A 12388-nucleotide genomic window follows, 5' to 3' on the forward strand; every position below is an offset into this window, starting at 1 on the left:
GAGCACCTGGACGAAGCAAATAGTTACTTTTAAACTAATTAATCATTATAGTAACTAAAAACTAAACTAGTTTAAATTCAGGGTAGAAAATTATGAACATAATTCATTTGAAGTTAAGATAATAAAATTACTCATAAATTGTTTTATGTAATTCCAAGTGCTGAAAGAATTCTTGTGTTGTGATGCTAAATATAAGATTGCTAGTTAGTGTGCTGGCAAAATATTGTTTTTCTACCTAGATAACGAGTGTATAAGAATCAGATCAGAATGTATAACGTAAACATATGCGTATTCTATAGCTATTCTAAGATAATAACATAGATCTAAACTATTCTAAACAATCGACAAGTAGATAGAACTCTTGTTGAAATAATAATATCTATCCCAAGAATTTGACCGCTTGAAATGTTTTTTAAGTAGGTATAGACGCTTGTGTAAATGTTTTACCAATTAAGAAGAAGATAATTGTGTATTTTTTATATAATTGCATTGGTAAACGGTCTTACACTATCAGCAATATATACATCACGGTATTGTTATGGATGATAATGAAATGGTGCACCCGCCTGCGCTAACGGTTTACGCTGTCGGGGCACCAATGGAGGATGACAAGATGAGCATGAGACCAAGTCAGTTGGCCCGTCGTGGTAAATTCACCATGAATTTATGACGATGGTTTCCAGGGGAACCATGTGGAGGTCAACCTGACTTGGTTCATTGGTAGCAATGGGGTTATTAGTCCACATTACTAAAGTCCCCTTCCCCCTAGACATCACGGTGTCCTATGACGCTAATTGTACCGCTCATACGTGGCTATCACAGAGCTATTTCATGCCTCTTATCATGTAATTTCATTGTGGGATAAGATAGTGAAAGACCTTTCACAGTACACTTAACGAAAAGCCGCTTACAAAACCGGAACGGCTTGACCGATTCTTATGAAATTTTGTGTGTATATTCACTACATCTGAGAATAGGACATAAACTATTTTTCATACCCCCAAGAAAATATATTGGTAATTTTTTTTTATTCTACCATCAACTTCTATTATTAATAGCGATATGAGTACTTTAATTTATTTATATGGCAAAACAGCGTTTGCCTGATCGGTTAGTTTAATATAAGATTTTTTAAGTAATATGCACATTACAAATTTAGATTGAGCCAAGAAACTTGACTGCTGTTCATTTGAAAGAAACCTTATGCACCATATTGTTTAAGATTATGTAGCTACTTTATATACATATATACTTAGTTATATACAATGTTCTCAGTTAACACTCGGCACCGTTTCTTTTGTTTATGTCTCTATAATTCTTATTAACTTATATTGCAAGTCTGTGTGTGTTGACCTCTAGTGCCATATAGCACAACCATAAAATAAAGTTATTAATTAAGCAATATTAGTTGATAATACACACGTCTCCTCTGAAATAGCCACTATAGTAGTATATAAAAAAAATAGTGACACTGCACTAATATGCAATGCCATACTAGAAAACTTAGAAACACAAGAAAGACTAACTTTAGAAATCAATATAAATATAATCAAATAGTCATAGTAACTAAAGCAATCAGAGAGGTAAATACCTTTATTTACCATAAAATAATCCGTGTTAATACACTTTTAACTATATTAATAACAGAGTAGACCAATTCTAACCCAATAGAAATATTTAAAAAACGGACGAAAAATATATTTTTTACACATACAACATTCCTTTTTTAAGTATAGACTTTAGACTTATCGACATATTTTTCTTGCAATTTGCCTTCAAATTACAATTGATAATACAAGAACCTCTAAGAACAATAAGTTAATAGATAGTGAAACCAATGACATTGACGTTATAAATTAGCGAAACTGTTAAATCGAAACCGTTTAATCGATAAACAAATGGAAACGGAACAATAGTGATGGGGAAATCAAAATTAGTTGATCGTATCAATTTACACAACGATTATCAACGTTTTTCAAGCACTTACCACAGCGTACATCGGGTACAGCATAAATAAATACAAGAAAGTACAAATTAGCTGCAATGTGAAATGGCTGAAATACTTTTGCTGTCTGTTACACATTATTTTGCGCATATATTTTATCTGTAGCGTCCATAAATCCTGAATTTATGAGTCGACGCCATTCATAAATTCAGGATGCACGTTTAGATAAATGTTTCATCTCGACAATTTCTTTTTTTTTTTACAATGAGTTGGCGGTGTATGTTTTTAGTATTAAGTTTTCAAGCATTAAGTGAAATAATAGCTTGAAACTTAGAAAATACTTATAAGAAATTCATTATGTGTTACTTTTATTTTTAAGACTTGGATATATTTTATTTTTAGGGAGTAAAAGATTTTTAGTTTTCATATGAATAATTATGGTCTAGTCTAGACTAGACAATAGATAGATTGAATACAAATGTTTGCACCGTGCGAGGAATCGAACCCACGACCATCGGATAGTAAAGCAGTGTGCTAAACCACTAGACCACTGAGACTGTCGATATTGAAAGTACCAATGGAATTCAATGATTAATATTTACGACAGAAAAATAATCCATGATTTAATTCATTATAAATATTTAGTTATATCAAAAAAACTAATCATACTAAACAAATTACCTTGAACAATTTATAAAATACTATCTAGCCCTAAATTTAGCAGACCTTGTTCTATAGCTACTTTTTTTTGTTAAGGTAACGAAACTAATATCAATATACATGACTCATGATTAGTAATCATTGGTACAATGTTAATAGTTGTTTATGTAAAGCGGTGATCGAACTTCCGACCATCATAAGTTAAGGTAGTGTGCTAAACCGCTAAGCTACCGAGGTAGTCGAATGTTGTTTAGTTCTACTTACCCTGACCCCTAATGAATATAGATAGATTTCGATATTTAAAATTCATAACGTCAGCTTGACCAACCGATGAACCACAGACAAGTTTTTAATGAGTCTACGACACTAATTTCGATGAATAATAAACAGTGGAATATTTCATACCAGTCCTAGTTAATGTAATACTCACAATGTAGTATGTGACTTCAACATTTTTGGCGGAATTAAGACATTGGGATGGATTGCACCAGTCTGCACCAGCTACGCTAGCATCAGGAAGGAAGATAGAATGAGGATGAATACAGGCCAATTAGTCCATCGTGGCGAATTCCTTAGGAATTAATCGCAATGTTTTCCAGAGAGGGACCGCGTTGAAGTTGACCTGACATGGTTACATTGTATGTGAAATTTAACGGAGACGGAGTTTAAATGTAAGAAATTGATTATTTATTCAGAAAATATGACTATAATGTTCATTCCTAAAGATGCTAATAGTACTATGGAAAGAGAGTACTAAATGCAGAATTTAAAATTAGTAAAAATGAAGAAAAGTTATGTTAACATTTTATATATCTCGTACTTCTACCTATTATGGAACTATTGGGTATTTCCTATGATCCCAATTCATTATAAAATCATAAAATATATATATATGTATATCAAAGCGATTCGATAAGTCTACTTTCATTTATTTAAATGACATTGACCCATTGAGTTGAAGAAACAATTTAGTTTTCTTCCTAAACAACAATTCAGTTTTCTTCCAACTGAATTAATGAAGTGGAAGAAAACTGAATTAAAAATTTATTACCTTTAATCATATGAAGAAAATATATTATTCTTAGAAAATATATGCTTCTGTAGACGATAAGCGGTAAAATAGCCCAATTAATAAAAAAAACAATTCCTCCATGGATTATATTATTATTATACGAGTTAATCGGTTCTTAGTACGAATATGAGATGGTAAATAAAGTATTTACCTACTTCACACGAAGTTTCGAGGTGTAGGTTACAGTAGACGTGGTCACGAGCTATCTAATACTTAGTTAGGTAAATACTTCATTTACCATTTCATTATTCTTAATTACCCAATGAACTATATTTTTATAATAATATTTGTACTGAACGTGAAAGTTTATTTATAACGTCGCCGAACGTTCCGATGTTTAGAATTTTTTATATGTCGCGCGGAAATTTCTTAATTGGGTTACTTTATTGTTATTCCACAGATACTATTGATTGCATATGTTTTATTAGTACATCCCGCTATCCATAAAGTATTCCCTCCACTTTACACTGCAAGTTGTCTAGATAAAACTCTGGTAAATTTGAAACTAACATTATGGGTTATTTTGGAATTTACCAGACTACTAACTTTAACAATTCGCGGTTTATTTAATATTATATTATCCATATATTATTCGTTTTCTTTAATATTATACTATCCACAGGCATCCCTGACAGACGTCCTTGACTTTTTTAATTCGTTTATTAAGTTGTATTCCACACATCGATCTCAAAAAATAGCAATAAAAGTAAAAACAAATTAAAATATTAAAGTTATTAATCAAATTAAAATTAAAATACCAATATTAAAAAAAAGTGAAATTTTAACTTATATATATAAAAATTAATACAGCATCTTGTAATATGTTTTGTCTATATTCGAATGTACATCTTTACAAACATTCACATTTGCTATATTAGTATGTAGGCTCTTTTTCTATGTACGATGGGTGAAATACTGCAGTGAAATTACTGAGTACAGAGACATAACACCTTTTCTCACCTTTCCCATAAATAAGAAATAGCAACGCATAAACATAAAATACATTGTAATACCGGCGGCACCAGGATGTTACAATGTATTTTATTTCTTCTGTAATTCTGCTTATTTATGTGAATCACGGTCAACACTTTCCATCAGATGGGTCGTTGGGTTAATTTCTATTCCAATAACGTAAAACAGTTGATTATTTTTATAACATATTAATCTGTCTACTAAAGAAACTTTCATCGAGTGGTGGCTCCGCTGAAAATCAGCGCTGCAATGTTTCAGCTTATAGCGCAATATTAGTATTCTTGTCTTTAGCTATACTGAATAAATTATTATTACTGTTATTACAAGTAGTTTGCGTCCCTATCATTTTGCTAACAATTAGTGGTATAATTGTGAGCAAATATTATTAGTTTATACTAATGATTATTATTGTAATATATAATCATCAATCAATAATAAATTAAATTATTTAAGTCGAAGTATTTTCTTAATGAAACAGTAACTGACAATATACTCCATTTGACAAAATGCGTTTGTAAAAAAGTTTGTTTGTTTTTATAAGGAAAAAACAATGTTTTTAGTCTAAAACGACAGCTATTAGTCATTTGTTATAAATAATATATTCCTAATACATAAATAAACTGTTCAATATTGAGTCACAGTAATTTAATATTGATGATTTTTTACTGTAAAAATGAGGGACGTAAATATATTTCTTTTTAATAAATACATAGCTTAGATGGCAAATGAAACCTCAAGGGGGAAAGGGTATTATTAGTAATGTGGACCAACCACATTGCTAGCAAAGTACCATGTCAACCTACCATGTTAACCTTTACGCAGTTCCCCTGGAAACCATCGTAATAAACTCCTGGTGAATTTGTCATGATGTGCTAACTGATCTGACCACATGTTCATCTTATGATCCTCCACTGGTGCCCCGCTAGGATAACAGCGTAAACTTTTAGCGCAGGCTGGTGAACCATTATATTATCATCTATAAAGAAAAACCTCTGTTCTAAACAATGTATCTCAATGTCATCAAGAGAACACTTTCGCTATTGTGGAGGTCGACACAGCCACGGGCGCTGGCGTCGCCATTGATCCATAGACTATCAGTTTTACTTTCACTCGTTCATCAAAATATGGTAATTTTACAAGTAGAAGATCGTATAGTATGTAGATCACATATAATATGTTATCTTTATAAAGTATGTACATTAGCATGAGCAAATAAAAATTATCTCACCAACTTGAACTTAGTACAAAGTCTGTCTGATTTGTTTCAACTGCCAAGCAGCTTGCTTTATATGTGTTCCGGTTGAAGAGTGCGATAAGGCAGTGAAACTACAGGTTGCGGAGGCATGATATCTTTATCTTCTGATATGGCATCGTGAAAGGTACGTTCACGGGTATCACCTGATACTGTGGTGCTTTTCATGTACATACGCGACGGTTACCACTTACCATCAGGTGGGTCATCAGCTTGTTTACCATTTAGTTACATAAAAATCCCAATTTTTGCACTTTTAATTAAATTACTAAACACATCAGTATTTATATAACGTAAATTGGTTTAAGGAGTACTAAAGTGGTTCATCCACTTTAGTACTCCTTAAACCAATTTACGTTATATAAATACCACCTTTTAAGCTCTTATTAAATTAAATTACTATAAACACATCAAACATACAACAAATTGGTTTTAAGATCGAGATGAATAGAAGAAGAAACGCGAGTGTAAGGTTACTCCTTGTTTACACCTGTAGGCATATGCAGAAAGACAAAAGTATATAGTTAGTAGTATATAATATATTTTTTATTTTTACTCGGATTAGAGATCCGATAATTATGTAAGTACATATTATATTTTAAAATATTAACCAACATTTTATATATATGTAGAGAATATACTACACAGAAATATATACGAGAAGAAAACTATTCTGTCGTGCAAATAAAAAATAAAGAAGTGACTCAAAATATCCTATATGAATAAGTATTTTTGAGTCTGTGTTAAATAATTCAGTTTCTCTTTACGGCGTTAAAAAAGCTGAAAGTCATACTATCAAGGTCAGGAAGTCAATGTGTTTGTTATTAATGTTGTCACTTGTTCACGGAAACAGGTTTCGTTTTGTTACTACCTCCCAAATTCCACCAAAACAATGTGTTCGCCACATTTATAACTTATCAGCGGTGTAAATCCCTTGTACATATATTTGTAATAACTTATTGATAGCATAATTTTAAAAATATCGTGGCCTTGTGGTTTGCTATCCGACAACAACCGAAAAGATCGCGGTTGATATCGTCAATACCAAAAATAACTTTATGATAGACTAATTAACAAAAATGTAAGAATTTAAGTGATGTTGACTGTACTGTACATGCATGCAAAATTTCTACGTAGAGTGATACTATACATTACTTACCTACCTGTCTAACATGATACTAAGACCTTTCTACCAATATCAACTAAAACCAGATGTGAGTGACAGCGATAAGATCAAATACATAATACGTAAGGCAGTTGTCCTACATGCAGCGAGAAATCAGAATTATGACAAAGCATTTCACGTTTTTACATAAAAGTAAAGAAACATTGTAAGTAGTGAACTATCTTGAAACAACAAAATTATAGTAGACTGAATTTCGGACGGAATTTGTTTTCAATTGTATATTGGTTCATATTTTTTGTTAATTGGTATAATGTTTATCTTTTTTTACTGAAGCGGATGTATCTGATTTACCTGATTAATGAAAGGTATTATGGGTTTTGTGAGGAAAAATGCGGAGATAATTGAAAATGCAACTAGTATGACAGCGATGTATAATAGATTATTACAAAAAGAAAGTCGCTGTCGCCTATGTATGTTTAAATCATTAAAATTTTAAAAGATTTTGAAGCGCTTTTTTAATAGATAGAGTGATTCTAGATGAAGGTTTATATATATAATAAATGTACACCTGTGCGAAGCCGGAGCAAGTAGCTAGTAAAATTTAAAAATAAAATAATATCCATCAAGCAATATGCTTATATACTTATATGTTCCATAATATGTCTGTCCAGTGCGACGGTTAATTAGTATAGAATGCCATCAGGCATTAAGTCCGCCAGGTATTCAATTTTATGTACCTACAGCAGAATAAATAAGTATTTATTTCGTATCATTATGTACAGCTTAATGATACGAAATAAATACCTATAGTTAATTTTTGTCTATGTATTTTTATACTTTATTACAATAACCTGATATATGGATTTGTGTAATACACACCTAAATCCATAAAACAATTTCATTACACGTATTAGTGAGCGCGAAATGACGAAAGATGTTTCATAAATCAATTAGGTACTTTCCTTAAATACTCAAAATTACACTTAATAAATTTACAACAGTGTACAATTTTAATTGATAGAAAACTTCCATATCAAATATAATGTCATCGTAAATTATTTCCTCGTACATTGGAGATCTAAGCGAACGGCAATCAAATCGCTTTCTCGCTGTCAGTGTGACCAACTCACAAAACACATACTAGATCCACTAGCAATTTTCATGACCATCACGTTTATCTTCTTATCTCGGTCTCAGATGTATCTACTGGCACTTGTCATATGTTAAATGATAATAATGCTTATATATCAACAAAAGATATAGTTTTACTCTAAATACCTACATCTGCATAAATGTTTGTATCTATGTAAATTTTCCTGTTTTCAAAAAATAATAAGGAAACCTATTTATAACAAACCTTTTAAGAAAGAGTAACGCCCAGTGTTTTAGAGTTTCGATGCCTGGGCAATGCGATAGATCTAGGTGTATATCTATCACAGGTTGTATATACATATAATACAAGCTCACACAAAAATACTGCATATACAGTATAATAAACGTGACATGAGCCCCATTTACTTAAATTCACACTCACTATGTGGATAGTGGTAGTGTGTATTCTCAAGTAAACTAGATACTACATAGTGAAGATAAAATAAATTCCTTGTTAGAAACATTTAAAATTCTAATGTATGCGTTTCTCTTTGCTGAATTTTACATTTTATTAACTTTATTTAGGTCAAATACATAAGCATCTATGTGAAATATGATAGGTATTAATTAGTTGTCATCAGCAATATTGCAACACTAGTTTTAGGTATTTGTTGAAATATATACTATACTAGCTACGTCCGCAATTTTATACCGATTTTGTACCTATTTGGAATAAATTAACTACAATGTAATTTTTTTAACCCATTGAAATTAAACAAACACGAAAGATATGTTACAAATTCTATTCGAATCGGTTAAGTCTTTTTTAATAATAATAATAACTTTAAATAATTGTGATTAACGTCCGCAAAATCAAAGCTAAACAGAAAAAACTACATTTTTAATTTTACGTAATTAGTATTGATTATTAAGTAGGTATAACTTAACTATAAATTTCAAACTTTTACGAAATATAGGCACAACACGAATACAGTAGGTTTTTTTATGTATGATAAACTACTAATGTATTACACTCGTTGTAATGCCTCATTATATCTGTTGGTATATTTGCTTATTAAGTCTATTGTTTACTTACTACTCTTTAGGATAATAGTAAATAAATAAGTACTTTATTACTGTACTCGATTAACTAAACTACGTTTGTTTACGAAACAATTGTTACAATCAGCATGTCAATAATGAAATCGTTAGTAGTGCCGTAATGGCTCTAAGCAATCTCATTTACAGTTTTGTATTCATTACCTTATTTGTTTCTTTTATTACAGATCTTATCAGTGGAATCATGATATCATCGTTATCAAGAAAAGACACATCTGAGACGAGAGCTTGCGACGTTATTTAAAATTGAGATGTCGATCTGTTAACATCAAATATAGAACTACGGAGCCTTGAAGAATACTATTTTGGTGACTAGATTTCGAGAAACGTCAATAACAAACATATTACAAGAAAATACAAGTTTCAACCTAAAGAAACACTTCGATTTAGTGTCGTCATTCATTCTACACGTGTGTGGTGTGGACATTTATTTAAATTTATACAAAATGGCAAGCACCGGTAGTGAAATCTGGCTGCAATGGTTCGCGTGCTGTTACCAGCCGGCTGCGCAGGCGCAGCGCACCCGCCGGAGAATAGACAGATCTATGATCGGTGCACCGACAAATTTTCAACACACAGGACATATAGGTGAGTTAATTTTTATTGTTTTAATTCCAAATACATGGATATCGAAGTCCACTTCACAAAAAAAGTTTTTCTATCAGTTGTCTTGTACCCATAACACAAGCTCTTCTTAGCTTGGGACTAGATGGCTCTGTGTGAGTTGTCCTGAGATATTGTTATTAATTAATTATTTTATTCTAACCAATTTGAAACCTTTTAAAATAATTAGATGTATTTTTGTGGATTTAATTCTCAAATAATTATTACGAAAACAATAGTATAAACGATGACAAACTGCCATGATTATTTACTGTGCAATCATTTCAGATAATCATTCTTGCGTATTGTGTACACAAAGCACGAAGTTAAACAATTCGCCGAATTTACATAATCGTAATATGAATTCGGCGAATTATTGAATAACGTACATTCTACATATTTACATTTTATCGTTTTGTAGAATGCAATATATGTAAGTAACTCTAACTCTACTATTTACGTGACGTTAATATCTTTTATGTTGGTAATATAGTAAAAATACTAATGAATAACGGCAATTTCAGCCTCGGTGGTTTAATGGTTTAGCACATCATCTTACTTCCAATAGTCGTGGGTTCGTTTCCTTGCACGGTACAAACATTCTTATTCATGAGTATGATTGCTTGTATCAGTTTGGGTGTTTCTATGTATATTATATATGTATTTATATCAGATGTCTAGTACGCATAATAAAAGCTCTGCTTAATTTGGGACTAGATGATGTTATGTGAATTACCCTGAGATATAAAAAATGATTCATAAAGCTATATCTAAAATATAGTCACATAGCTCTTCAAATGGGAAACGCTGCTAGTATCTTCGGAACCTTGCCTAAAGTTACATTTTAATTTTTAAGTATAATTTCCTCTCCCGAATTGGATCATAATATTAATTTATTTTAATACAGATTTATTTATTATATAGTGTTTTACAACTACAATGTTTGCTTTTGAAGTAGTATATCATGCGTTTCATTTAATATTTCCTCATGATGCGATTTTAATAGCATATATATATATATATTTTTTTTAATTATATGTATATTTAAACATTATATTCAATGTATTATAGTAGTAGTAATTATATATATTACTATTTAATGTCTATTAGTAATTGTTATACATAAACACAAAACTCAAACCCAACTGATGGCCCATCAGATCAAACTCATAACACAACGATAATTGAGGTCCCACGGACTAAGTTATTACTTCTCCGTAGACTGTAAGCTCACTGCCACAACTGTAATCCTTCAAACCTGAACACAGATTTCAAAATGGTGACAGCAGAATTAGGTAATAATAATAACAATACCCCTGGACAATTCACACAATGCCATCTCGTCCCAAGATAAACAGAGCTTGTGTTGGGTACTAGACAATAGATATACCTAAATACTTAGATATTTTCTGTAATACATACATAATATACATAGAATAAAATAATAATGTAGACAATTTTAAAAAATCACTGCCTCTAGAGGTTTTTTTGAAAACAAATCGTAGTTTTCTATTTGTTCAATGGGTGATAATGAAACCGTACTCCTACACTAACGGTATATGCTGTCAAGGCACCACTAGAGGATGATAAAATGTGTATAAAGTCAGTTTAGTAAACACATCGTAGTGTATTCGACAGGAATTAACCACGACGATTTCCAGGGATGACCGTGTGGAGGTCGACATGACATAGTAATATACGTTACTAACGAAAGTGCTACTGGTCCCCATTACTGAGTTACTGATAGTTTCAGCCTTGGTGGTCTAGCGGTTTAGCTTTATTTCCGATGGTCGCGGGTACGATTCCTCTCACGGCACAAACATTAGTATTCATGAGTATGATTATTTATAAAGGTCTGGGCGTTTTCTATTTATATTATTGTATGTATTTACAAAAAATATATCTATGTATTTATATTAGTTTTCTAGTACCAATAACACAAGCTTAGCTTGGGTCTAGATGGAGCTGTGGAAATTTTCCTAAGATATTATTATTTTCAATTCCACCTATGTCCATAGTCCGTACCCTTAACGTCAAATGAATACGTGATGTATATATAATACAGTTAATGTAGTTATTATTTACTACCAGACAGGCCGTCAGCTTGCTTGCTATAAAAAAATTTAATTATTTTAGTGTCTTATACTTAATAATTATCAAGCCAATCATTGCCTGCATCAGGATAATTAGATCAATAGAATTAATGTACAACATCATAATCTAATAAGCCCACTTGATCGATAACTATCACTAACATAGATGCTGATTAGGTATACTAACAATGTTACTGATTACAGAGTTTAGTCTAGCTTTATCAAGGTACTAAATAATAACACCATTTGTCTGAAACACAAAGGCAGACCTACTAATACACCTAATATAATAGTTATTACTAATAACTTATTAATAAACAATAAACTTAGATTTTCATGTTTTCAAATCTACATAGTCTCACACTCACAATTATTTTATAACATTTTTTTATGTAAATACCGTACTGTGTATGCGTTCATATGAATTTTATTTTATGCTGTTTATTTGAAATTA

The 12388-nt window shown here is 31.1% G+C and overlaps 1 protein-coding gene across 1 annotated transcript in view; it reads left to right on the forward strand.

Moving 5' to 3' along the window:
* LOC131846388 (CDC42 small effector protein homolog) overlaps positions 1–12388 on the forward strand; it is a 52335-nt gene that overhangs the window by 21258 nt on the left and 18689 nt on the right. Inside the window, exon 2 of the mRNA XM_059195664.1 lies at positions 9406–9826. Coding sequence (XP_059051647.1) covers positions 9685–9826 — 142 coding nt within the window. The 5' untranslated portion in view covers positions 9406–9684. The remainder of the gene's footprint in view (positions 1–9405; positions 9827–12388) is intronic.

The sequence above is a fragment of the Achroia grisella genome, unplaced genomic scaffold (assembly GCF_030625045.1).
Source record: "Achroia grisella isolate CSIRO2021 unplaced genomic scaffold, CSIRO_AGI_Agris_v1 utg511, whole genome shotgun sequence".
Classification (NCBI taxonomy): domain Eukaryota; kingdom Metazoa; phylum Arthropoda; class Insecta; order Lepidoptera; family Pyralidae; genus Achroia; species Achroia grisella.